This window comes from Anomaloglossus baeobatrachus, chromosome 7 (genome assembly GCF_048569485.1).
Source record: "Anomaloglossus baeobatrachus isolate aAnoBae1 chromosome 7, aAnoBae1.hap1, whole genome shotgun sequence".
NCBI classification, from domain to species: Eukaryota; Metazoa; Chordata; class Amphibia; order Anura; family Aromobatidae; genus Anomaloglossus; species Anomaloglossus baeobatrachus.
The window spans coordinates 142,921,852-142,945,457 of NC_134359.1; the positions used below are offsets into that span (position 1 = coordinate 142,921,852).

At 47.0% G+C, this 23,606-nt stretch overlaps 1 protein-coding gene across 1 annotated transcript in view; it reads left to right on the forward strand.

Moving 5' to 3' along the window:
- Positions 1-23,606, forward strand: part of VPS16 (VPS16 core subunit of CORVET and HOPS complexes) — an 879,114-nt gene that overhangs the window by 252,509 nt on the left and 602,999 nt on the right. Inside the window, exons 9-11 of the mRNA XM_075319712.1 lie at positions 19,694-19,782; positions 20,562-20,657; positions 22,822-22,898. Of these exons, the coding sequence (XP_075175827.1) occupies positions 19,694-19,782; positions 20,562-20,657; positions 22,822-22,898 (262 nt within the window). The remainder of the gene's footprint in view (positions 1-19,693; positions 19,783-20,561; positions 20,658-22,821; positions 22,899-23,606) is intronic.

Genomic DNA, 23,606 nt, shown 5'->3' on the forward strand with positions numbered 1-23,606 from the left:
TGTATCATAAAAATGATTAAATGTCTGATGTTCACATTGTACTACAATACATTTTTCACTTAAATATAAGCAATATACTAAATGTTATTATTTAGTATGTTTTTGTTGAAAACTGTTTTTTGCCACTTATAGTGTATTACATAGTGTTGTTGTTATATATAACACTATGTAATACACTATGTAAGTGGCAAAAACCGTTTTCAACAAAAACTTACTAAATAACATTTGTGCAGTCTATGAATTTGTTGTAAGAAATACACTGTTCCAAATTATTATGCAAAAAGAGTTTAGGAGTGATAAGGTTAGAAATTTTTTGTTTGTCATTTAAACTCATTGATGGTGATGTGTGTCAGGGCTCTTTATATCACTGAAAGCAATTGCATATACCTGTGCAAATTAGTTTGGAAGGTGTGTCCAAATAAAGGCAAGACTACTTAAGAAGGCTGTTCCACATTATTAAGCAGCCTACATTTTTTGCCAAAATGGGAAACAAAAAGGATGTGTCGGCTGCTGAGAAGCAACAAATTGTGGAGTATTTAGGTCAAGGCATGACTACAATCAACATTGCCAAGACACTTCATCGTGATCATCGCACAATCAAGAAGTATGAAGCTGATTCACAACACACACGTGTGCGTGCTGAGAAGGAAAAATTGAGAACTTTTTCCAACAGGCAATTGCGTCAGGTTAAAAGAGTGGCTTCTAAAATGCCTTGTCATAGCAGCAGACAAGTTTTTGAAGCTGCTGGCGCCTCCAACGTCCCCCGAACAGCAAGATGCAGGGTCCTTCAGAGGTTTGCAGCTTTGCGTAAGCCATCCTGTCGACCACCTCTATCCACTGCACACAAGCAGAAACTGCTCCAGTGGGCCAAACGATACATGAAGACTGACTTCCAAACTGTTTTGTTCACCGATGAGTGCCGTGCAACGCTCGATGGTCCAGATGGATGGAGTGGAGGATGGCTGGTTGATGGACACCCGATGAAAACACGGCTAAGGCGCCAACAAGGAGGAGGAGGAGTAATGTTTTGGGCCGGAATCATGTGAAGAGATATTGTCTGCCCCTTTCGGATCCCTGAAGGGGTAAAGATGAACTCCATAATCTATGTAGAGTTTCTAAAACAGCACTTCCTGCCATGGTTCAGGAGGAAGAACCGTGCATTCCACAGCAAGATCATTTTCATGCATGATAATGCACCGTCTCATGCTGCAAATAACACATCTGCATCTCTGGCTGCTATGGGCATAAAAGAGGACAAACTTATGGTGTGACCACCATATTCCCCTGACCTCAACCCCATTGAGAACCTCTGGAGCATCATCAAAAGAAGTGTCTATGATGGCGGGAGGCAGTTCACATCTAAGCAACAGCTCTGGGAGGGTATTCTCTCCACATGCAAAACAATTGAAGCACAAACCATCCAAAAACTGACAAATTCAATGGACGAGAGAGTTCAGAAGCTTCTTTCAAACAAGGGGTCCTATGTGCAAATGTAACATCACCTAGAATTAAGTTTTGACTTGAAATATGTTTGATTTCATTTTGTAATAAGCTGATAATGCTTATAATTTCACAATTGACCATCTTGTTTTTTAAAATAAAAATAAAAAGGTTGAAAACTCTGCTGTGTATAATAATTTGGAACATGCATTTTGAGTGTTTATTATTTTTAAAAATATACTGTTTTCATAGGCAGTTTGATCAAAAGCATTTCAATTATACTCAGATAGTAGATTACTGGAAAATAACAATGACTGCAATTCATAAAGTTAATTTAGGAAAATATAAAAAAATATTTTTTGCATAATAATTTGAAACACAGTGTAGAGTTGTTTCCATCAGATCCTCCTTCATAGATGACCTCAAATCTGACTTAATAATTTAAGGCTAGAGAACAACCTCTCTACAGTAACTTGGGTTGGAGGCAAAGCCGTAACCACATGAGCAACATCTCTAACAATTCCCGGGTATAAAGGAATTGCCTCTTGCACAGTCAGTTTTGATGAACGGTTGAATTTTTCTATTTCTTTGAGTGCAAGTGAAAAATTTTACTGAAATCTGGTCAATCTGCTGCTATAGGAGACGGAGTGAAATCTTTTTCCTTGTGGCAACACTTTGCTGCTCCATGTCATCCAAATACTTGTCAAAGTTAAACACCTCATCTGATGAGGATGATGATATGGCAGCAGTAACACTGTCAGGCCCCAAGTCCTCTTGCGCCTGGCAGTCCTGTAACTGCTCATCCTAACTGCTACCTCACTCAAAGCTTCTTTACCTTTAGTAAGCTGTTGATCATCAAGCAGTATTTGATGACTTGGGTCCACATAAACAGCTGCCAGAAGAATTTTATTTTCCAATAGCTTGTGTCTCTTTCCATTTCATTGAAGCAGAAATGCCATCTGCGATTAAACCTCCTCTTTGGGGCAGGCGAAATAGCAAGTTCTTCCACTCCAGAAGCACGAGCTGGCCACAATGCATTTGAGACCATGGATGTTTTCCAAAGACTAAATCATCACTACACCCATAGATGAATTCCCAGAGGGGTGTTATTTCCAAAATGTGGTCACATGAGGGCATGTCTTCTATTTTGGCACTTAGGGGCTCTGCAAATGGAGTCCGCAAACTATTACAGAAAAATCTGTGCTTTAAAAATCAAATGGTGTGCTTTCCCTCCCGAGCCATGTGGTGCAGCCAAACACTACTGTACAGTCACATGTGGGGTATTGCCACCTTCAGGAGAAATTGTGTAACACAAAAAAAGGGCTTTTTTATCTTTTTCCCTTGTGAAAATTGGAAATCTGTGAATAAAATATAATTTTCGTTGTAAGATGTAATTTTTTGTTTAACACCCAATAGTATAAAATGTTGTGACACACCTGTAGTGTCAATATTTTCACTGCACCCCTGGAAGAATTTATTGAGGGGTGCAGTTTGTAAAATGGGAAGTTTGTGGGAAGTTTATGCTGTTCTCGCACCTCAGGAGTTCTGCCAATGTGACATTGCACCCGCAAACCATTGCAACTAAGGCTGGTTTCACACTTGCGTTGAACGGCATCCATTGCATTGCATTGCGTTGTGTGATGGATGCAATGGATGTGTTGCATATAGTGGCACAACGGATGCAACAGATCGTACAAAACAACGGAATCTGCTTTTTTTTTTTTTTTTTTATATATACAGTTTTACCGGCGGCAGGCTATTGTGAACGATCAGCTGATCGCTCACAGCAGCCGGTTGCTGGGTGATCAGCTGATCGCTCACAGCATCTGATCGCCGGGTGATCAGCTGATCGCTTACAGCAGCCGGGTGATCAGCTGATCATTCGGCCGCCGAGAATGTGTGCGGGGGGCGGAGTTCGGGGCGGGTGTAGCTGAGCAGGGCCATGGCGCTGAAGAGAGGACGTCAGTGCCGGGGACTGCATGGCTGGGGACAGGTGTGTGTGTGTGTGTGTGTGTGTGTGTGTGTGTGTGTGTGTGTGTGTGTGTGGACATAAAGATATATTCTGAGCTGTAAGCCATATTCCTATAGCCGTCATCTTGTCAAGGTACGTCAGGCCTAAGGAAGCTTCAATCAGTATGCTAATTAACTTGAGGAAATTGTCTATTAGCAATGGTGTGAACAAAAAAAGGCAATCTCCTATGATATGGAAATTAGGTGAGCTGTTCAGGCCCTTAGAACACAAAGGGGAAGGAAGACCCCCCTTGGTGACACTGTAGAAGAAGTTCCTAACTAATTAACAGGCATCCTGAACACCTGAGACAGACAGGCACCAGGAATAAATGTTTAATATCTCATGAGCCGTGCTTTCTATAAACATGTCAAGCAGAAATATCGCATCCAGGCATGCTGACGATCCCAGCACATATTTTATATAGGCGTGGGACCTCGGTAGGTATCCCAAACTTGATATGGGCCAGTGGGGCACCAGCAGACTACCCATGTGTCCTATCATTGGGAAGGTAAAATCATAACTGTAAAAATGAGAGCATTGGCATCCGCCTACGACATTCCCAGGCAAAGTTATGGCCAATAATCACTTTGGGATATATTCTGAGCTATAAGCCATATTCCTGTAGCCGCCATCTTGTCAAGGTACGTCATGCCTAAGGAAGCTTCAATCATTGGCATAGTAGAATAGCGGCTTTCTTGCTTATTGTCGGGCAATTCCATAATTGTCCTGACTATAAGAGGGGCGCTAGAGCGCGCGTCACGTGCTCAGTCTGTCGGGTGATGGAAAGGGGGCTGTAACTTCCACTTCCTACCCCTGTTTGCGTGTGTGTGTGTGTGTACATGCGGAGTGGAGTGCAGGAGTGGGCGGAGATGAGCGGGGAAGTGTCGGGCTCCCTGCACACATAGCCAGGGTAAATATTGGGTAACTAAGCAAACCACTTTACTTGGTTACCCGATATTTACCTTGGTTGCCAGCGTACACCGCTTAGCACTGGCTCCTTGCACACGTAGCCATGGTAAATATCGGGTTAGTAAGCAAAGCGCTTTGTTTAGTAACCTAATGTGTACCCTGGTTACGTGTGCAGGGAGCCAGAGAGAGCATGCGCAGCAAAATCCTAAGGATTCCGCTGCTCAAAGTTACATGCTGCGTTCCTTCCGCATGGCGGAAGCAACGCAGAGTCGGCCAGCGGAAGCAACGCAGATCCATCAGTCGCAATCCGTCGTCCATACAAGTCTATGGGAAGCAGCGGAATCCGTTAACTGATTCCGCTGTTTTCCAAAACGGCGGATTGTGACTAAAGGAAAACAACGCAAGTGTGAAACTAGCCTTAATGCCACGTTACACACTGCGATAGCGGTACCGATATCGCCAGCGTGCGTACCCGCCCCCATCGGTTGTGCGACACGGGCAAATCTCTGCCCGTGTCACACAACATCGCCCGGACCCGTCACACTACTTACCTTCCCTGCGACGTTGCTGTGACCGGCGAACTGCCTCCTTTCTAAGGGGGTGGTTCGTTCACTGTTACAGCGACGTCACAGCAGCGTCACTGAACCGCCGCCCAATAGAAGCGGAGGGGCGGAGATGAGCGGGACAAACATCCCGCCCACCTCCTTCCTTCCGCATTGTGGCCGGGAGGCAGGTAAGGAGAGCTTCCTCGTTCCAGTGGTGTCACACGGAGCGATGTGTGCTGCCGCAGGATCGAGGAACAACTTCGTTAGATATTTGAGAATGGACCCCCATGTCGCCGATGAGCGATTTTGCACGTTTTTGCGACGATGCGAAATCGCTCATAGGTGTCACACGCAATGGCATCGCTAAAGCGACCGGATGTGCGACACAAATTCCGTGACCCCAACGAGATCCCTTTAGCGATGTCATAGCGTGTAAAGCCCGCTTAAGTCTGCACTCCAATATGGTGCTCCTTCTTTTATTCACTTTGTACTGTGCCTCAAATGTAGGTATTGATCACATATGGGGTACTTGCATTCTCAGGAGAAATATTACAACACATTTTGTGGTTCATTATCCCCTGTTACCCTAGCGAATTTGAAAAAATTTAAGTTAACATTTTTGAGGTTACAAATTTATTTTTTTCATTTTCATGGCTCAAAGTTTTAAACTTCTGTGAAGCACCCGGGGGTTCAAGGTGCTCACCGAACATCTAGATAAATTACTTGAGGGGTCTAGTCTCCAAAATGTGGTGACTTGTGGATTTGTTCCACTGTTTAGGCATCTAAGGGGCTCTCAAAAAATGGTCATGAAGGTGAAAACTGTCAGGGGGGAAAAGGGGTTAAAGTGACTGTCCATCTTTTTTGCTATGTAATCTGAAGACAGCATGCTGTAAAAGTAAGTTCACACTGCGTTTTTCGCGGCGTTTTTGCACGTTTTTCGGGTGCGTTTTTGCTCAGAAAACTGCATGACTTTGCTTCCCCAGCAAAGTCTGAGTTTTCATTTTTGCTGTCTGCACACAGTGTTTTTTTTTAGCTGCGTTTTTGTGGTGCCCACAAAAACGCAGCATGTCAATTATTTTTGCGTTTTCACAGCGTTTTCCATCCATTGAGTTCAATGAGATGATCAAAAACGCAATGAAAACAGCAAATTGAAAATATAGCTGCGTTTTAGTGCGTTTCTATGACTAAAAACGCAGCTATAAACGCAAGGGGTGGGCAGTAACGTGACATGTAAAGGAAGAGGATTCCTTCTGTCAGTAAATACAGAAGCGTGAATCCTCCCGGTACCGTCACCGCCGCTTCCACCTCCAGTCCTGTGTATGTCTGCTGCTGTGCGGCACCATGGCTGGGTGGGAGGTGGAGGCAGCTGCGAAAACAAAAGTGAACAGTAGAAAAAAAAATGTCATACTCACGTGTCTGCAGACTCCCGGTGCCATGCCCGCTCCCAGCTCCTCTCCCGGTACCGCCGCTCCGGCTGTGTGCAGACGGCCGGGACACCGCCGATTTCTGCAGGACCTGGCGCTGATCACCTGATGCGGCACCTGACGCATCAGCTGATCGTAAGTCTCGCGGTGACGCCGGCGCCCGGCCGGCTTAACCTGTCAGCGGATGCCGTCAGGAGACTTCATCCCTGATTACCGGCAGCTCCTGCAGCGATCGTATGGGATCAAACTCCGTTCCACGAGCTGCCGGTAATCAGCACATAAGTGAGTATTGTTATTTGGGGGGGGGGGGGGTTTGCACTAATGCATCAGCTGATTGTATAAACGGCTTTTATACAATCAGCTGATGTGTAATGTGATTCACATCCTGGAACCTGATACATCATCTGATCGCTTTGCCTTCCAGCAAACCGATCAGATGATATTGGATCCGGATTGGACGGCTTGGGACCCTTGACCCAGGATTACTGCGGAGGGGGGTTCTTAATTTATAATAATAATAAGAAGAAGAATTTATTCATTTATATAGCGCTATTAATTCCACAGCGCTTTACATACATCAGCAGTACTGTCCCCACTGGGGCTCACAATCTAAGGTCCCTATCAGTATATTTTTGAATTGTGGGAGGAAACCGGAGTACCCGGAGGAAACCCACGCAAACACGGGGAGAACATGCAAACTCCTTGCAGATAGTGTCCTTGGTGGGATTTGAGATTTGAACCGAGGACCCCAGCGCTGCAAGACTGCAGTGCTAACCACTGAGCCACCGTGCTGCCGTATGGAGTCACTAATTGTGTTGTGTTTTATTTCTAATAAAAATATTTTTCTGTGTGTTGTGTTTTTTTTTTTTTTTATCTTTACTAGAAATTGATGGTGGCCATGCCTAATATTGGCGTGACACCATGAATTTTCGGGCTTAGGGCCAGCTGATAATATACAGTTAGCCCTAACCCCATTATTAGCCAGCGAGCCACCCGTCACCAGGGCAGCTGGGAGAGTTGGATACAGCGCCAGAAGATGGTTCTATGAAAGCGCCATTTTCTGGGGTGGCTGCAGACTGCAATTCACAGCGGGAGTGCCCAGAAAGCATGGGCTCCCTGCACTGTGGATTCCAATCCCCAGCTGCCTAGTTGTACCTGGCTGGACTCAAAAATTGGGTGAAGCCCACGTCATTTTTTTAAAATTATTTCATGAAATTCATGAAATAAAAAAAAATGCTTCCCTATATTTTTGGTTCCCAGCCGGGTACAAATAGGCAGCTGGGGGTTGGGGGCAGCCCGTACCTGCCTGCTGTATCTGGCTAGCATACAAAAATATGGCGACTCCCACGTCATTTTTTTTGGGAGGCAAAAAACTCCTGCATACAGTCCTGGATGGAGGATGCTGAGCCTTGTAGTTCTGCAGATGCTGTCTGCTCTCCTGCATACACTATTGGATGGAGTATGCTGAGCCTTGTAGTTCTGCAGCTGTCTGCTCTCCTGCATACACTAGTGGAGAATGAAGAACATATTGAAGAAGGAAATGACATCGACCTTTTTTTTTTTTTTCAGCAATCTTTAATGGCATTGTTCATGGATAAAAAAACGCATAAAGACGCAGTGAGAAAAAACGCAGCAAAAACGCGCCAAATCGCGGCAAAAACGCGTGCATTTTTTGCCGCGTTTTTTGATGTGGTTGCGTTTTTTGTGCGGTTTTTACCGCAAAAAACGCATAAAAACGCAGCGTCAAAAACATGCAGTGTGTGAACCTAGCCTTAAGGTACCGTCACACTAAGCGACATCGCTAGCAACATCGCTGCTAAGGCACAACTTGCTAGCGATGTTGCTTAGTGTGACAAACAGCAACAACCTGGCCCCTGCTGTGAGGTCGTTGGTTGTTGCTGAATGTCCTGGGCCATTTTTTAGTTGTTGCTCTCCCGCTGGGAAGCACACATCGCTGTGTGTGACAGCGACAGAGCAACAACTAAATGTGCAGGAGCAGGAACCGGCTTATGCAGACGCTGGTAACCACGGTAAACAGCGGGTAACCAAGGTAAACAGCGGGTAACCAAGAAGCCCTTACCTTGGTTACCCGATATTTACCTTCGTTACCAGCGTCCGCCGCTCTCACACTGCCAGTGCCGGCTCCTGCTCCTTGCACACATAGCCGGAGTACACATCGGGTAATTAACCCGATGTGTACTGTGGCTAGGAATGCAGGGAGCAGGAGCCGGCACGGACAGCTGAGAGCGTCGGCCGCTGGTAATGAAGGTAAATATCGGGTAACCAAAGTAAGGGCTTCTTGGTTACCCGCTGTTTACTGTGGTTACCAGCATCCGCAGAAGCCAGCTCCTGCTGCCTGCACACGTAGCAGAGTACACATCGGGTAATTAACCTGATGTGTACTGTGGCTAGGTGTGCAGGGAGCCAGCGCTAAGCGGTGTGCGCTGGTAACAAAGGTAAATATCGGGTTGGTTACCCGATATTTACCTTAGTTACCAAGCGCAGCATGCTTCCACGTGTAGCGACGCTCCAGCGATCCCTGCCAGGTAAGGTTGCTGGTGGGATTGCTGGAGCGTCGCTTAGTGTGACATATCACCAGCGACCTCCTAGCAACTTACCAGCGATCCTTATCAGGTTGTATCGTTGTTAGGATTGCTGGTAAGTTGTTTAGTGTGATTGGGCCTTTAGGGGTGCTTCACACACAGCGAGCTCGCTGCCGAGATCGCTGCTGAGTCACGCTTTTTGTGACGCAGCAGTGACCTCCTTAGCGATCTCGCTGTGTGTGACACTGAGCAGCGATCTGGCCCCTGCTGCGAGATCGCTGCTCGTTACACACAGCCCTGGTTCGTTTTCTTCAAAGGCGCTCTCCCGCTGTGACACAAAGATCGCTGTGTGTGACAGCGAGAGAGCGACAAATGAAGGGAGCAGGAGCCGGCGTCTGGCAGCTGCGGAGGCTGGTAACTAAGATAAATATCGGGTAACCAAGGTGGTTACCCGATATTTACCTTAGTTACCAGCCTCCGCAGCTCTCACACTGCCTGTGCTGCCGACTCCGGCTCTCTGCACATGTAGCTGCATTACACATCGGGTTAATTAACCCGATGTGTACTGTAGCTAGGAGAGCAAGGAGCCAGCGCTCATTGTGCGCGGCTCCCTGCTCCCTGCACACACAGCTAAGCGGTGTGCGCTGGTAACTAATGTAAACATCGGGTAACCATACCCGATGTTTACCTTAGTTACCAGTGTCCGCAGCTTCCAGACGCCGGCTCCGTGCAAGCGCAGCGTCGCTTGCACGTCGCTGCTGGCTGGGGGCTGTTCACTGGTCGCTGGTGAGATTTGCCTGTTTGACAGCTCACCAGCGACCATGTAGCGATGCAGCAGCGATCCTGACCAGGTCAGATCGCTGGTCGGATCGCTGCTGCGTCGCTAAAGTGTGAAGGTACCCTTAAGCAGGTGTCACACATAACGACGACGACAACGACGTCGCTGCTACGTCACCATTTTCTGTGACGTTGCAGCGACGTCCCGTCGCTGTCGCTGTGTATGACATCCAGCAACGACCTGGCGCCTGCTGTGAGGTCGCCGGTCGTTGCTGAATGTCCAGCTTCATTTTTTGGTCGTCACTCTCCCGCTGTGACACACACATCGCTGTGTGTGACAGCGAGAGAGCGACGAAATGAAGCGATCAGGAGCCGGCACTGGCAGCTGCGGTAAGCTGTAACCAGCATAAACATCGGGTAACCAAGGGAAGACCTTTCCCTGGTTACCCGATGTTTACGCTGGTTACCAGCCTCCGCTCTTGCTGCCAGCGCCGGCTCCTGCACTGTGACATGTGGCTGCAGTACGCATCGGGGAATTAACCCGATGTATACTGTAGCAAGGAGAGCAAGGAGCCAGCGCTAAGCAGTGCGCGCGGCTCCCTGCTCTCTGCACTGTGACATGTAGCTGCAGCACACATCGGGTTAATTAACCCGATGTGTGCTGCAGGAGAGCAAGGAGCCAGCGCTAAGCGCGGCTCCCTGCTCTCTGAACATGTAGCACAGCGACCTTATGATCGCTGCTTCTGCTGTGTTTGACAGCTAAGCAGCGATCATAACAGCGACTTACAAGGTCGCTGTTACGTCACCGAAAATGGTGACGTAACAGCGACGTCGTTGTCGCTGTCGTTTAGTGTGACACCAGCTTTAGTTAACATGCAGTTTTCTAATCTCAAAGTGTGTTTTTGTTTACCTATAATGTTTGTTTAACCTTCTTATCTTTATCATTTGTCTGGGGAGTGAGCTGTAGTCCAATCTGCAGCCCTCTGTGATTAGCAGCTTTTGTCTATGGAATTATACACTGAAAGTTTGGTGTGGGCAGGGGTATCTCCCAGAGCTCTGCTACATGTTAAAAATATTATCTTTCACTGTCTCAAGATGGCTACAGACAGTAATTTAAGTTAATTTATTGTTAAGTAATAGAAGTAATTTATTGTTAGATTCAGAATCTCTTTGCCTGCTGTGAGGTAGCGTCGTCGGCTGCGCTGCAGAAGACACGGGATCCAGGCACCAAGGTTCACAGCACACGGTTTATTCCAAAGAAAAAGTCCATAATATTACATATGTGCCTTTCCGGCAGAGAACTCAGGGAGATGTGATCACTCCCTCACACCCGGCACACCTGCCCTTGTTCCTGAATCTATTTATCCCTCCCTTCAGCCTGTAGGGAAAACAGCATTAACCCTATAGTGGATTATCATAGAGTGAGCACAACCGGGGCGAGACATACCGGCCGTCATAGATAACCCCGGTCACAGTCTCACATACCCCCCCCCTCAGTTCAAGCGTGCGGGGTTGAACTCTTGCCATCAAACACGGGCCGCGGGACAAGGCATCGGCGTTGCCCTGCAACCTACCGGCCCGGTGTTCAACCGTAAACCGGAAGTTCTGCAGAGAAAGGAACCACCGGGTAACCCGGGCATTCCGTTCCTTGGCGGACCTCATCCAGACCAGTGGAGAGTGATCCGTCACCAAGCGAAACTGACGTCCCAGCAGGTAATAGCGTAGGGACTCCAAGGCCCACTTGATCGCCAGGCACTCCTTCTCCACTACGCTATAATTCCGCTCGGGAGGGGTGAGCTTCCTACTTAAGAAGGTGACGGGGTGTTCCACCCCCTGAACCACCTGAGACAGCACTGCCCCCAGGCCGACCTCCGAGGCGTCAGTCTGTACTATGAACTCTTTCCGGAAATCAGGGTTTACAAGAACGGGCTGTCCGCACAGGACCCCCTTCAGGGCCCGGAAGGAGTCCTCGGCCTGCGGAGTCCAGTGCACCATGACGGACTTCTTGCCTTTGAGAAGGTCCGTCAAGGGGGCTGATAGTCCCGCAAAATCTTTTACAAACCTCCTGTAGTACCCCACGATACCCAGGAAGGCCCTAACCTGCTTCGTGGTCAGGGGTCTAGGCCACTTCTGGATCGCCTCAACTTTGTTAATTTGGGGCTTAATCACTCCTTGGCCTATCACGTAGCCCAAGTAGCGGGCTTCCGTGAGTCCCAACGCACATTTCTTGGGATTGGCTGTCAATCCGGCTGTTCGAAGCGCGTCCACCACCGCTTGTACCTGTTCCAAGTGGGTCTGCCAATCGGAGCTGTAAATAATGATGTCATCAAGGTACGCTGATGCATACGCCTGGTGGGGTTCCAGCACTAAGTCCATCAACCTCTGGAACGTGGCCGGAGCGCCATGTAACCCAAAAGGCAAGACCACATAGTGGAAGAGACCCTCCGGCGTAACAAAAGCGGTTTTCTCCTTGGCGGATTCCGTCAGTGGCACCTGCCAGTACCCCTTGGTCAGGTCGAGCGTGGTAAAATATCGCGCCTGTCCCAGCCTATCAATCAGCTCATCCACCCGGGGCATGGGGTAGAGATCAAACTTGGATATTTCGTTCAATCTCCTAAAGTCATTGCAGAACCTTAAGGAGCCATCGGGTTTTGGTATTAGGACAATCGGACTAGCCCATTCACTCCGGGATTTTTCGATGACCCCCAGGCGTAACATTGACTTTACTTCCTCTGATATGGCTTGTCGTCGAGCCTCCGGTACCCGGTATGACTTCAGGCGTACCTTCAGGTGGGGCTCGGTGACAATATCATGTCGTATCAGACTGGTCCTACCGGGCAGCTCGGAGAAGACATCGGGGTTCTGCTGAACCAACCGTCTGGCCTCTCGCCTCTGTGTCTTGGTGAGGGCTTCTCCAATCCTTACTTCCGGTTCGTCCTCTCCGGAGGTCGCTGGAGCCGGATGTGAACGACCCGAAGAGGAGGGAGGTGGGGAAAAAACAGCCATCAGGTTTTCCCGTTCCTGCCAAGGTTTTAATAGGTTGACATGGTATATTTGTTCAGGTTTCCGCCTACCGGGCTGCAACACTTTATAGTTAACCACCCCGACTCTTTCCTTTATCTCGTAGGGGCCTTGCCACTGAGCCAGGAATTTACTCTCTGCCGTGGGAATCAATACCAACACCCGATCCCCGGGATTAAAGGTCCGCACGGTGGCTTGTCTATTGTAGCGGCTGCTTTGCGCGGCCTGAGCCTCCTGTAAATGCTCCTTCACAATTGGCATGACCGCGCTTATGCGGTTCTGCATACCCAAAATGTGTTCAATCACACTTTTATGGGGGGTGGGCTCCTGCTCCCAGGTTTCTTTTGCCAGGTCCAACAATCCCCGGGGATGTCGCCCGTATAACAATTCAAAAGGCGAAAACCCCGTGGATGCCTGTGGCACCTCTCGTATGGCAAACATCAAATAGGGAAGCATCATATCCCAGTCTTTCCCGTCTTTGGAAATCACCCTTTTGAGCATGGTTTTCAGGGTTTTATTGAATCGTTCCACTAAACCATCCGTCTGAGGATGATACACAGATGTACGCAACTGCTTGATCTGGAGTAGCCGGCATAGCTCTTTGGTCACTTTAGACATGAATGGGGTCCCCTGATCCGTAAGGATCTCCTTGGGCAACCCCACCCGGCAGAACACAGCAAACAACTCCCGAGCTATAAGCTTGGCTGCAGTATGTCTGAGAGGTATCGCCTCTGGATACCGGGTGGCATAGTCAACGATCACTAGGATATGCTGGTGCCCTCGAGCAGACTTTACGAGGGGCCCCACCAGATCCATCCCTATCCGTTCAAAAGGGACTTCTATAATGGGTAACGGTACCAACGGACTGCGAAAGTGGGTCAGGGGTGCGGTAAGCTGACACTCCGGGCAGGTTTCGCAGAACCGTTTTACCTCCCCAAAGACCCCGGGCCAATAGAACCTTTGCAATATTCGCTCCTGCGTTTTCTTGACCCCTAGGTGACCACTCATCAGGTGTTTATGAGCCAAGTCGAGGACCCGCCGGCGATACGGCTGGGGCACCACCAACTGCTCTACCCCTACGCCCCGTATTTCATCTACCCGGTAGAGTAAATCCTGCTTAAGAGCAAAATGGGGGTATCTTACCTGGGCACCAGGCAGCTGTGCCACCCCGTCAACTACTGTCACCCGACTCCGGGCATGTATTAATGTAGGGTCCTGGAGTTGGGCTGTCCCAAACGTATCCGGGGACGCCTCCAACTCCGGGATGGGCTCGACCGTCTCAGCCTCTCCTGCCAATACCTCTAGGGGCGACCTATCAGGTTCACATCCTGTCCCTATCTTGGGGACCCCTACGGCAGGCGTCCCGGATTCAGGATTGTAGGGCTCAGGTCCCGGACTGACCAATATCTGAGGGGACTTAGGAGGTCCCTTCCATAAAGTCCAAAAATAGGGCAGATCCCTTCCTAGGATCACATCATAGGGAAGAGTATTAATAAGTCCCACCTCATGTTGCACCTGACCACAAGGTGCTGTGATGGTGACTATCCCCGTGGGATAGTCTCGGCGGTCCCCATGTATGCAAACCACCCCCACGGTACGTCCGGTGGCCTTTACTTTAGCCCTTAGGGTTGATCGCACAAGGGTCACTAAGCTTCCGGAATCCAACAAGCCTGTAACCGGACATCCATTCACCTGAATTTGGCACAAGTGGGGCTCAGTCTCTGGGTAGACCAGGTCAGCGGTACACACCACCTGAGCATACATTGAACCCCGCCGGGTAACCCCACAATCCATGGGCTCCGTGGTGAGTGGACACTGGGCTTCCATATGTCCCACCCGCTGGCACCGCCAACATCTAATAGGGAAGGACACCCCCTTGACGAGTTGTCGTTTAGGGTACATAGTTTTCCGGACCTCAGGGACGGAGGGTGCGGCTTCAGACGGGACGGTAGCGGACTCCCGCACCGGTGTCAGCGGTGGGTCCTTGGCCCTAGGCTTGGAGGGGCCGGACCGACGGGCGGTACGCAAAGTCTCAGTGTCCCGTATCAAGTCCTGCGTAGCCACATGCCGCTCTACCAGGGACACTAATTGGTCCAGGGTACTCGGGTCACCCTGTCCGACCCACCGTTGAACGGTGACGGGTAAAGTGCGCACAAAACGATCCACTACTACCCTTTCCACCATTTGCGCCGGGCTCAGAGTGTCAGGCTGCAACCACTTTTTTACAAGATGTAACAAGTCATAGGCCTGGGAGCGTACGGGTTTGGCTTCCTCATAGAACCACTGATTTACCCGCTGAGCCCGTACATAGGTATTCACCCCCAACCGAGCCAGTATTTCGGCTTTCAGGGTCACATAGTCAATGGCGTCCTCGGTACAGAGGTCCAGGTATGCTTTTTGGGGTTCCCCCGTCAGATAAGGTGACAATACCTCAGCCCACTGCGGGGTCGGCAGCTTTTCCCGCTCGGCCACCCGCTCAAACACCGCCAGGAACGCTTCCACATCATCACCCGGGGTCATCTTTTGCAACGCTTGTCTCACCGCTTTCCGGACGCTGCCGTCGTCACCCGGTCCCTGGGTTGTTGGTGCCGGTCCGGCACGGATCGACTTGGCCAGGAGAACCATCTGTTCTTGGTGCCTTTTTTCCTGCAATTGCAAGGCTTGCTGCTGACGTGCATTGGCCTGATCCATCTGTTCTTGGAATTTTTTTTCCTGCACTTGCAAGGATTGGAGCAGGTGTGCATTGGTTTGTAGCTGCTGTGCATTAGCCTGTTGCTGCTGTGCATTAGCCTGAGCCAAATGCTTTATTATGTCCTCCATGGCGTCGCCGGGTTTGGGCTGTAGTATAGCCGCTCGAATCCAGGACATGCGCAGCTGGGTCACCAGGGATGAATGCTACACCTCACCGGCTGTCATGCCCGCCGATTCTCCACCATATGTGAGGTAGCGTCGTCGGCTGCGCTGCAGAAGACACGGGATCCAGGCACCAAGGTTCACAGCACACGGTTTATTCCAAAGAAAAAGTCCATAATATTACATATGTGCCTTTCCGGCAGAGAACTCAGGGAGATGTGATCACTCCCTCACACCCGGCACACCTGCCCTTGTTCCTGAATCTATTTATCCCTCCCTTCAGCCTGTAGGGAAAACAGCATTAACCCTATAGTGGATTATCATAGAGTGAGCACAACCGGGGCGAGACATACCGGCCGTCATAGATAACCCCGGTCACAGTCTCACACTGCATATTGCTGCTCTCAGATGAGGTAGCAAAAATCTGCTGCTGCTTTAAGCCAGGGGTCTTAAACTCAGCTAGGTTTTTCAACATCTTTCGCTTGTTTATTATAATAAACATGCACTTAGTGTGTGTGTGTGTGTGTGTGTGTATACACACACACACACACACACACACACACTACAGACCAAAAGTTTGGACACACCTTCTCATCTCTAGAAGAACTGTAAAATAGCTGCTAGGAAACCACTAAGGACAGGCAACAAGCAGAAGAGACATGTTTGGGCTAAAGAACACAAGGAATGGACATTAGACCAGTGGAAATCTGTGCTTTCGTCTGATGAGTCCAAATTTGAGATCTTTGGATCCAACCACCGTGTCTTTGTAGAAAAGGTGAATGGATGGACTCTACATGGCTGGTTCCCACCGTGAAGCATGCAGGAGGAGGTGTGATGGTGTGGGGGTGCTTTGCTGCCAACACTGTTGGGGATTTATTCAAAATTGAAGGCATACAGAACCAGCATGGCTACCACAGCATCTTGCAGCGGCGTGCTATTCCATCCGGTTTGCGATTAGTTGGACCATCATTTATTTTTAAACAGGACAATGACCCCAAACACACCTCCAGACTATGTAAGGGTTATTTGACTAAGAAGGAGAGTGATGGGTTGCTACGCCAGATGACCTGGTCTCCAGTCACCAGACCTGAACCCAATCGAAATGGTTTGGGGTGAGCTGGACCGCAGAGTGAAGGCAAAAGGGCCAACAAGTGCTAAGCATCTCTGGGAACTCCTTCAAGACTGTTGAAAAACCATTTCCGGTGACTACCTCTTGAAGCTCATCAAGAGAATGCCAAGAGTGTGCAAAGTAGTAATCAAAGCAAAAGGTGGCTACTTTGAAGAACCTAGAATATAAGACATATTTTCAGTTGTTTCACACTTTTTTAAGTATTTCATTCCACATGATTTAATTCATAGTTTTGATGCCTTCAATGTGAATCTACAATTTTCAGAGTCCTGAAAATAAAGAAAACTCTTTGAATGAGAAGGTGTGTCCTCTTTTTGTAAGTAATATTATCCTCTTTTTGTTAGTAATACAGTTTTACAGTTAGCACCATATAATAATTTTAGCCAACTTCTTGTAGTAATGTTCCCATCCTGGTCCCCATTATTTAGTAATGTGCTGATCTTTGGTCCCTTGTAGCAATGTGCCACATTCTTATCCCCATCCTGTAGTCATGTGCCCAACATTGTCCCCATCCTGTAGTAATGTGCCCATCCTTGTACCCATCCTTGTCCTCATCCTGTAGTAATGCCCCATCCTGTAGTAATGCCCCATCCTGTAGTAATGTGCACATAATTGTGCTCATCCTGTAGAAATGTGCCCCATCATTTTCCCCATCCTGTATTAATGTGACCATCCTTGTCCTCTTCTTGTAGCAATTTGCCACATCCTTGTGCTTCATCCTGTAGTAATGTACCTATCCTTGTCCCATTCTTGTAGTAATGTGCCCATCTTTGTCCTCTTCTTGTAGTAATGTGGTCATCTTTGTCCCCATCCTGTAGTAATTTTCCCATCTTTGTCCCCTTTTGGGAGTAATGCGCTCATCCTTGTCCATTTGTAATAATGTGCCCATTCTTGTCCATGTCCTGTATTAATGTGCCTCATCCTTGTCCCCATCCTTGTCCTCATCCTGTAGTAATGCCCCATCCTGTAGTAATGCCCCATCCTGTAGTAATTTGCACATAATTGTGCTCATCTTGTAGTAATGTGCCCAATCATTGTCCCCATCCTGTATTAATGTGACCATCCTTGTCCTCTTCTTGTAGCAATTTGCCACATCCTTGTGCTTCATCCTGTAGTAATGTACCTATCCTTGTCCCATTCTTGTAGTAATGTGCCCATCTTTGTCCTCTTCTTGTAGTAATGTGGTCATCTTTGTCCCCATCCTGTAGTAATGTTCCCATCTTTGTCCCCTTTTGGGAGCAATGTGCTCATCCTTGTCCATTTGTAATAATGTGCCCATCCTTGTTCACGTCCTGTATTAATGTGCCTCATCCTTGTCCCCATCCTGTATTAATGTGCCCCATCCTTGTGCTCATCCTGTAGTAATGTGCCCATCCTTGTCCCCATCTTGTAGTAATGTGCCCATCCTTGTCTCCTTTTACTAATCTACCCATGCTGGTCCTCTTCTTGTACTAGTATGCGCTTTGCTGGTCGTCTTCTTGTAGCAATGTCCCATCTCACACACACACACACACACACACACACACACACACACACACACACACACACCTACCTTCTTCTCACCTGTCCTTCGTTCCCTTGGTGCCCACATGGCCCCCTTGCCAATTGTGGCTGGGGACCGCCGCTGTAAGCACTTTATGTTAGATGAATGCTTTCCTGGCGCTGTGGAGAGAAGCTCTCTGCACAGCTATTGTAATAGCAGTCGCCGGCCAACCAGAGGCCAGAAGCTGAAGTCATGCCCGTCAGCTGCTTGCCTCAGATTAGCTGGTGGCAGCTATTGGTGTAGCTACTGAGAGCTTGTCTCTGTGCAGCGCCTGCAAAGCATTCATCTTAAATAAAGTGCTGAATGCGACGTCCCTCGGCACCGGCCACTATCATCAAGGGGGCCACGGACCTGCAGGCTGCAAGAAGTAGCCTCAGGGGCCACATGCAGGCCGTGTGTTTGAGACCCCTACTTTAAGCAGTTTCTATATATAATGCAATAATATGGATCTCCAGGATACCCAGGACAGTGTATAATGATGAAAGATGCAATTAATAGGAGCATTGCATGTCTGTGGAAAATAAATTCATTCATAGACTTTCCTGTATGTCCTCAAGGTGTTTTTTTTTTTTTGTCTGAAAACACTATGTATGGAAGTTTTTTGTCTGAATACATAAAATATTGTTTATAAATTTTCACAAGTGATTTTTGAGAAGTTTTTCTATGCTTGGATATATTATACAGTTTGGGATGCTGTTTAACAGCATATACGATGTAACAGTTTTTAAGCCTTATTGATTTTTCTTTATTGGCTACTGGTATTAAAAAATAACATGCTAAACATCAGGGCTGAATGATAAGTGAACGGCTGCGGAAATGTATGGCCAGATACAGTTTTCTTTGGTAACAAACTGCGTTTTGTAAGGCCCATCTTCTGGTTTTCAGCTAATTGCCAGGTCAGCTTAAAGGAAATTTGTCAAATGTAAAAGTACTATTAACCTGCAGATATGGGGTTAATCTGCAGTTAATAGCGCTTAAAACTTGTCTGGTGTCTGCACATTGAACCCCCACTGACTCACAGCTGGGTCTAATTCTGAGCCGCTGTCAATCAGTGAGAGGGGGTTGTGCTGACCAGTGCCGCCTTCCATACACTGGTGAGCGAACTGTGACTGAAGCCCAAACGATGCTGGGAGGATTAAAGTTTTTTTCCAACCGCAGCGGTGTTCAATGTGCGGGGAAGTTTCAAACACTGTTAACCAGCAGATTAACTGCATAACTGCAGGTTATTAGTGTTTTTACACTTGACAGATTCCCTTTAACCTGGGAGGGAACTGTTTTTGTAAGTTAGCTGGTTTAAGGTCAGCATTGTTTGAATGAAAATGTCTAAAATATGCACTTTAGATGTTTAACTATGCTAAAGGATATTAGATAACTAATTTAGTCGTTCACTTCAGAAGCTTGAGTCCTGCAAATACTGTGTGTTTTCTGTAATTCTGAATCCAAATGTAAAGGGTGTTAGAATCATAGTTTTGTTTTTTCTCATTTTTCTTTTGTATAGGTGCATCAGGCCACGAAGTAAACAAGTTGCAGTCGTTGTCCTGTGGCACAAGATGCTGCTTATTGCTGGACATGCTGAAGAGAACATTTTGTATCCTTTGTTTTCTTTATGTAAATTAATTTCTTAAAGGGAACCTGTCAGGTGCAATATGCACTCAGAACCACGAGCAGTTCTGGGTACATATTGCTAATCCATGCCTAACTCTCCCAGCATATAGTAGCATAGCTAAAGGGATCTTTAGAATAAGCATTTCTAAAGATCTTTTGTATTATGCTAATGAACGCTGGGACTAGTCTCAAGGGCATTATATTCCCTGACTAGTCTGCCCTCTTAGCATGTTAGCATACTCACAGGGGCGTACTAACATCTACTCAATGCAGCATCACCAATGGTGCCGTGCATATTTGTGTGCGCTGTGACCGCTTTTCTGAATGCCGGGCACTTCTGCTTATGCGCAGTATGAAGCTGGGTGTACGCGTCCCGGCTTCAGAGAGATCAACTGCGCATGACAGGAAGTGCCGGGCATTCAGAAGAGTGGTCACAGCGAACACCGGTACGCCCGTCACCGCCGGTGACGCATCATTGAATCGCGTGTTTGTACGCCGCTGAGGGCGTGCTAACATGCAAAGAGGACAGACTAGTCGGGGGATGTAACGCCTTTGCAACTAGTCCCCATGCTCATTAGCATAAGATAAAAGATCTTTAGAAATGTTTTTTCTTAAGATCCTTCATCTATACTACTATATGCTGGGACAGTTGGGCAGGGATTAGCAATATGTACCCAGAACTGCTTGTGGTTCTGGGTGCATATTGCACCTAACAGGTTCCCTTTAACTTATATCTTGTTATTCCTTTAACGACCATTACATATTTCCTTTGCATGAGGAAACATTTATTGTCTCTGAACTCGATGGTGTCAGGCTTATTTCTCATTCTGCACATGAATTTCTTCATGAAATCCCAAGTATGTGTCACATAAATACATCTTAAAGGCTAAGTAAACCTTTGGAGCTCTGCTCTGTTGTCTGTAGCCAGAGGAGGTGGACAATACTGCTCATTCTTTTTGTGATCATTTCTACCTTTGTCTCTACATTCTATGCAACTTTGGAGACACAGAACCATGGAGATAATCTGCTGCCATGTGGAGGCCGACGCTAATATTAAAGCAAATCCATGGCACTCTTCTGGTAACCCCCCCAAAAAAAAACCAAAACGCTCTTAATTGCATCACTCTAAAAATATGTCTCTAAGTAGAGACTGCGGTAGTGGGGGAGAGGGAGCAGGGGCTCGTCAGATGTCAGTTTCACCTGGGATGGTGCTTCAACAGGTCTGAATGGGAAATTACAAGGGTTAGTCATATATTGTTCCCGCCTATCAATGAGAATTCCAATGCAATGAATGTGAATACAAGTGTAAGAATTCAATAATTTAAAACAACATCTGCATACATTTCAAATGGACTGTATAGTGCAGATTTAAAGAAAAATAAATATATTATTGTTATCATTGAGACCCAGAGGGCCTTGTGCTGATATTTTTATTATCCTTTTAGCTCCTCTCCTCAATAGTTCTCTGTCTGTTACCTCCTCTGATTAGAGGTCTTTCTTCTTCTAATCCTAAAGAGTGAAACATATTAGCATCAGTGCCATGTATTTCCCTAACATGGTGTATTAACTTATGAATGAAAACTTCAAATCAAAGGAGATGATAGATCTTCGAGAACTATTGAGAGAATCTTAATGGACAATAAAAGCATGAGCACAATGCCCTCTAGGTCTCAATGATAACAATAATATGTCTATTTTTCTTTAAATCTGTATTATGTGATCCATTTTAAATGTATGCAGATGTTGTTTTAAATTAATTGTTTTGCTACACTGATCTTCACATTCATTGCATGGAAATTCTCATTGGTAGGCTACTACAATATATACCTGGCCAAGTCATTTTCCTTTTAGACCACGCATTCCGCATGAAACAACCGTTGTCTGATGAGCACTTTCACCTTTGCACCTGTTCCCTCTCGCCCAGTCCCGAAGCCTCTACTTAGAGATATGTTTTTGGAATGATGCAATAAAAATTCTTTTTACCCAGAATGTGAGTGCTTCAGATCTTCGTTTTGCTAGAAGATTGCCTTGTGCCCTTGGATCATCAGCTGAACAGCCTTTGATTTGTTCTGTTCATGCCGGATTGCCATGCTGTGGGTATCATAATACAGGGGTACCCTACACCAAATTTATTTATTTATTTTTATACCATAATAGACTACGACCCGAGTGTGATTAGCATATCACATCCAACACTTTCGTATCAGATGCTATACGCTCGTGCGATCCCGGCCGTACTGATAAACTGAATATATTTAGTTCTAGAAGGCAAAAAGTAGCACAACTGTCAACTGACCTCTTTCATTTCAGCAGGATCAGGTAACCTTGATTATGTTAAACTAAAAAAAAAAAAAAAATTAGGCTTAAAGTAAAACTGTCAGGTGCAATATGCACCCAGAACCAGGAGCCAGTCTGGGTGCATATCGCTAATCCCTGCCTAGCAGTCCCAGCATACACTAGCATAAAGAAAGAGAAAGCTTCAAACTGATGTAGCGCACATGAGCAGAAGTGCCGGGGACTTCTGACCATGCGCACTGACCCTATGCCCAGCGTTTTGAGGCATTGCAACGGACACAGGTATGTGTGTCACTGCCAGAGATGATGCTGGGAAATGGGCATTGAATAGCATGTTAAGAGGGCAAAATGAGCATTATGATATGTTAATGAGCGCAGGAACTAACACCCCTGCACTAGTCCCTTCGCTCATTAGCATATCATAATGGATCTCTAGAAATACTTTTTCTAAAGATCTCTTTATGTATGCTACTAAAGGTTGGGACTGTTAGGCAGGGATTAACAAAATGCTTGTGGTTCTGGGTGCATATTGCACCTGACAGGTTCCCTTTAATGACTGAATATCTTATTTATATTGCCCACCTGAGAAAGCTTTTGCATATTCTGTGCATTAAACTCCAGTATTTCTGCTGATTCTGAAAGTCTGAGAATTGATCTCATGAGGGTATGAATAAAGAGAATTTTGGTAAAACTAACAATGTTTTCTTGTTTTGCTTTTTTTAATAGAATCAACTGAAGAAATTTTTAAAATTGCTTCAATGGCACCGGCTGCACTTTTGATGGAAGCACAAAAGGAATATGAGGTAAATTTCAAGTTGATGTAACTGAGACAGTGGTTTAACCTACATATTCATTAATCAAACTAATAAGTCTAATCTACACATGGTTTTAATCAAGAAGTTTATTAAAACCCTTTAGGTTCTTCACAGCAAATAAAGGCGTTATTTGGGCATTCTGAATAATATGTGTGTATCTAGGCGTCAGAATGCTGACAGTTTGTAATTTACTCCCTGACAGCATTCTGCATCATTTCCTAGCTGCAACACTTAGTCATGTGACCAGCTCTCTCCTAACTCTGGAGGCACTGGTCACACTCAGACTAGTGTTTTCCTGTCTGTAGTCTGGTTGTAGCGTCACAACAGGACGATATGCCCAAACTCCAACAGGGCTGCCTCCTCTATCTATGTAAATGCTGATTGGTCAGCTCAATCCAATCAACTGTAAAGCTGGTGTCACACATAACGACGACGACAACGACGTCGCTAATACGTCACCATTTTCTGTGACGTTGCAGCGACGTCCCGTCGCTGTCGCTGTGTGTGACATCCAGCAACGACCTGGCCCCTGCTGTGAGGTCGCCGGTCGTTGCTGAATGTCCAGCTTCATTTTTTGGTCGTCACTCTCCCGCTGTGACACACACATCGCTGTGTGTGACAGCGAGAGAGCGACGAAATGAAGCGATCAGGAGCCGGCACTGGCAGCTGCGGTAAGCTGTAACCAGCGTAAACATC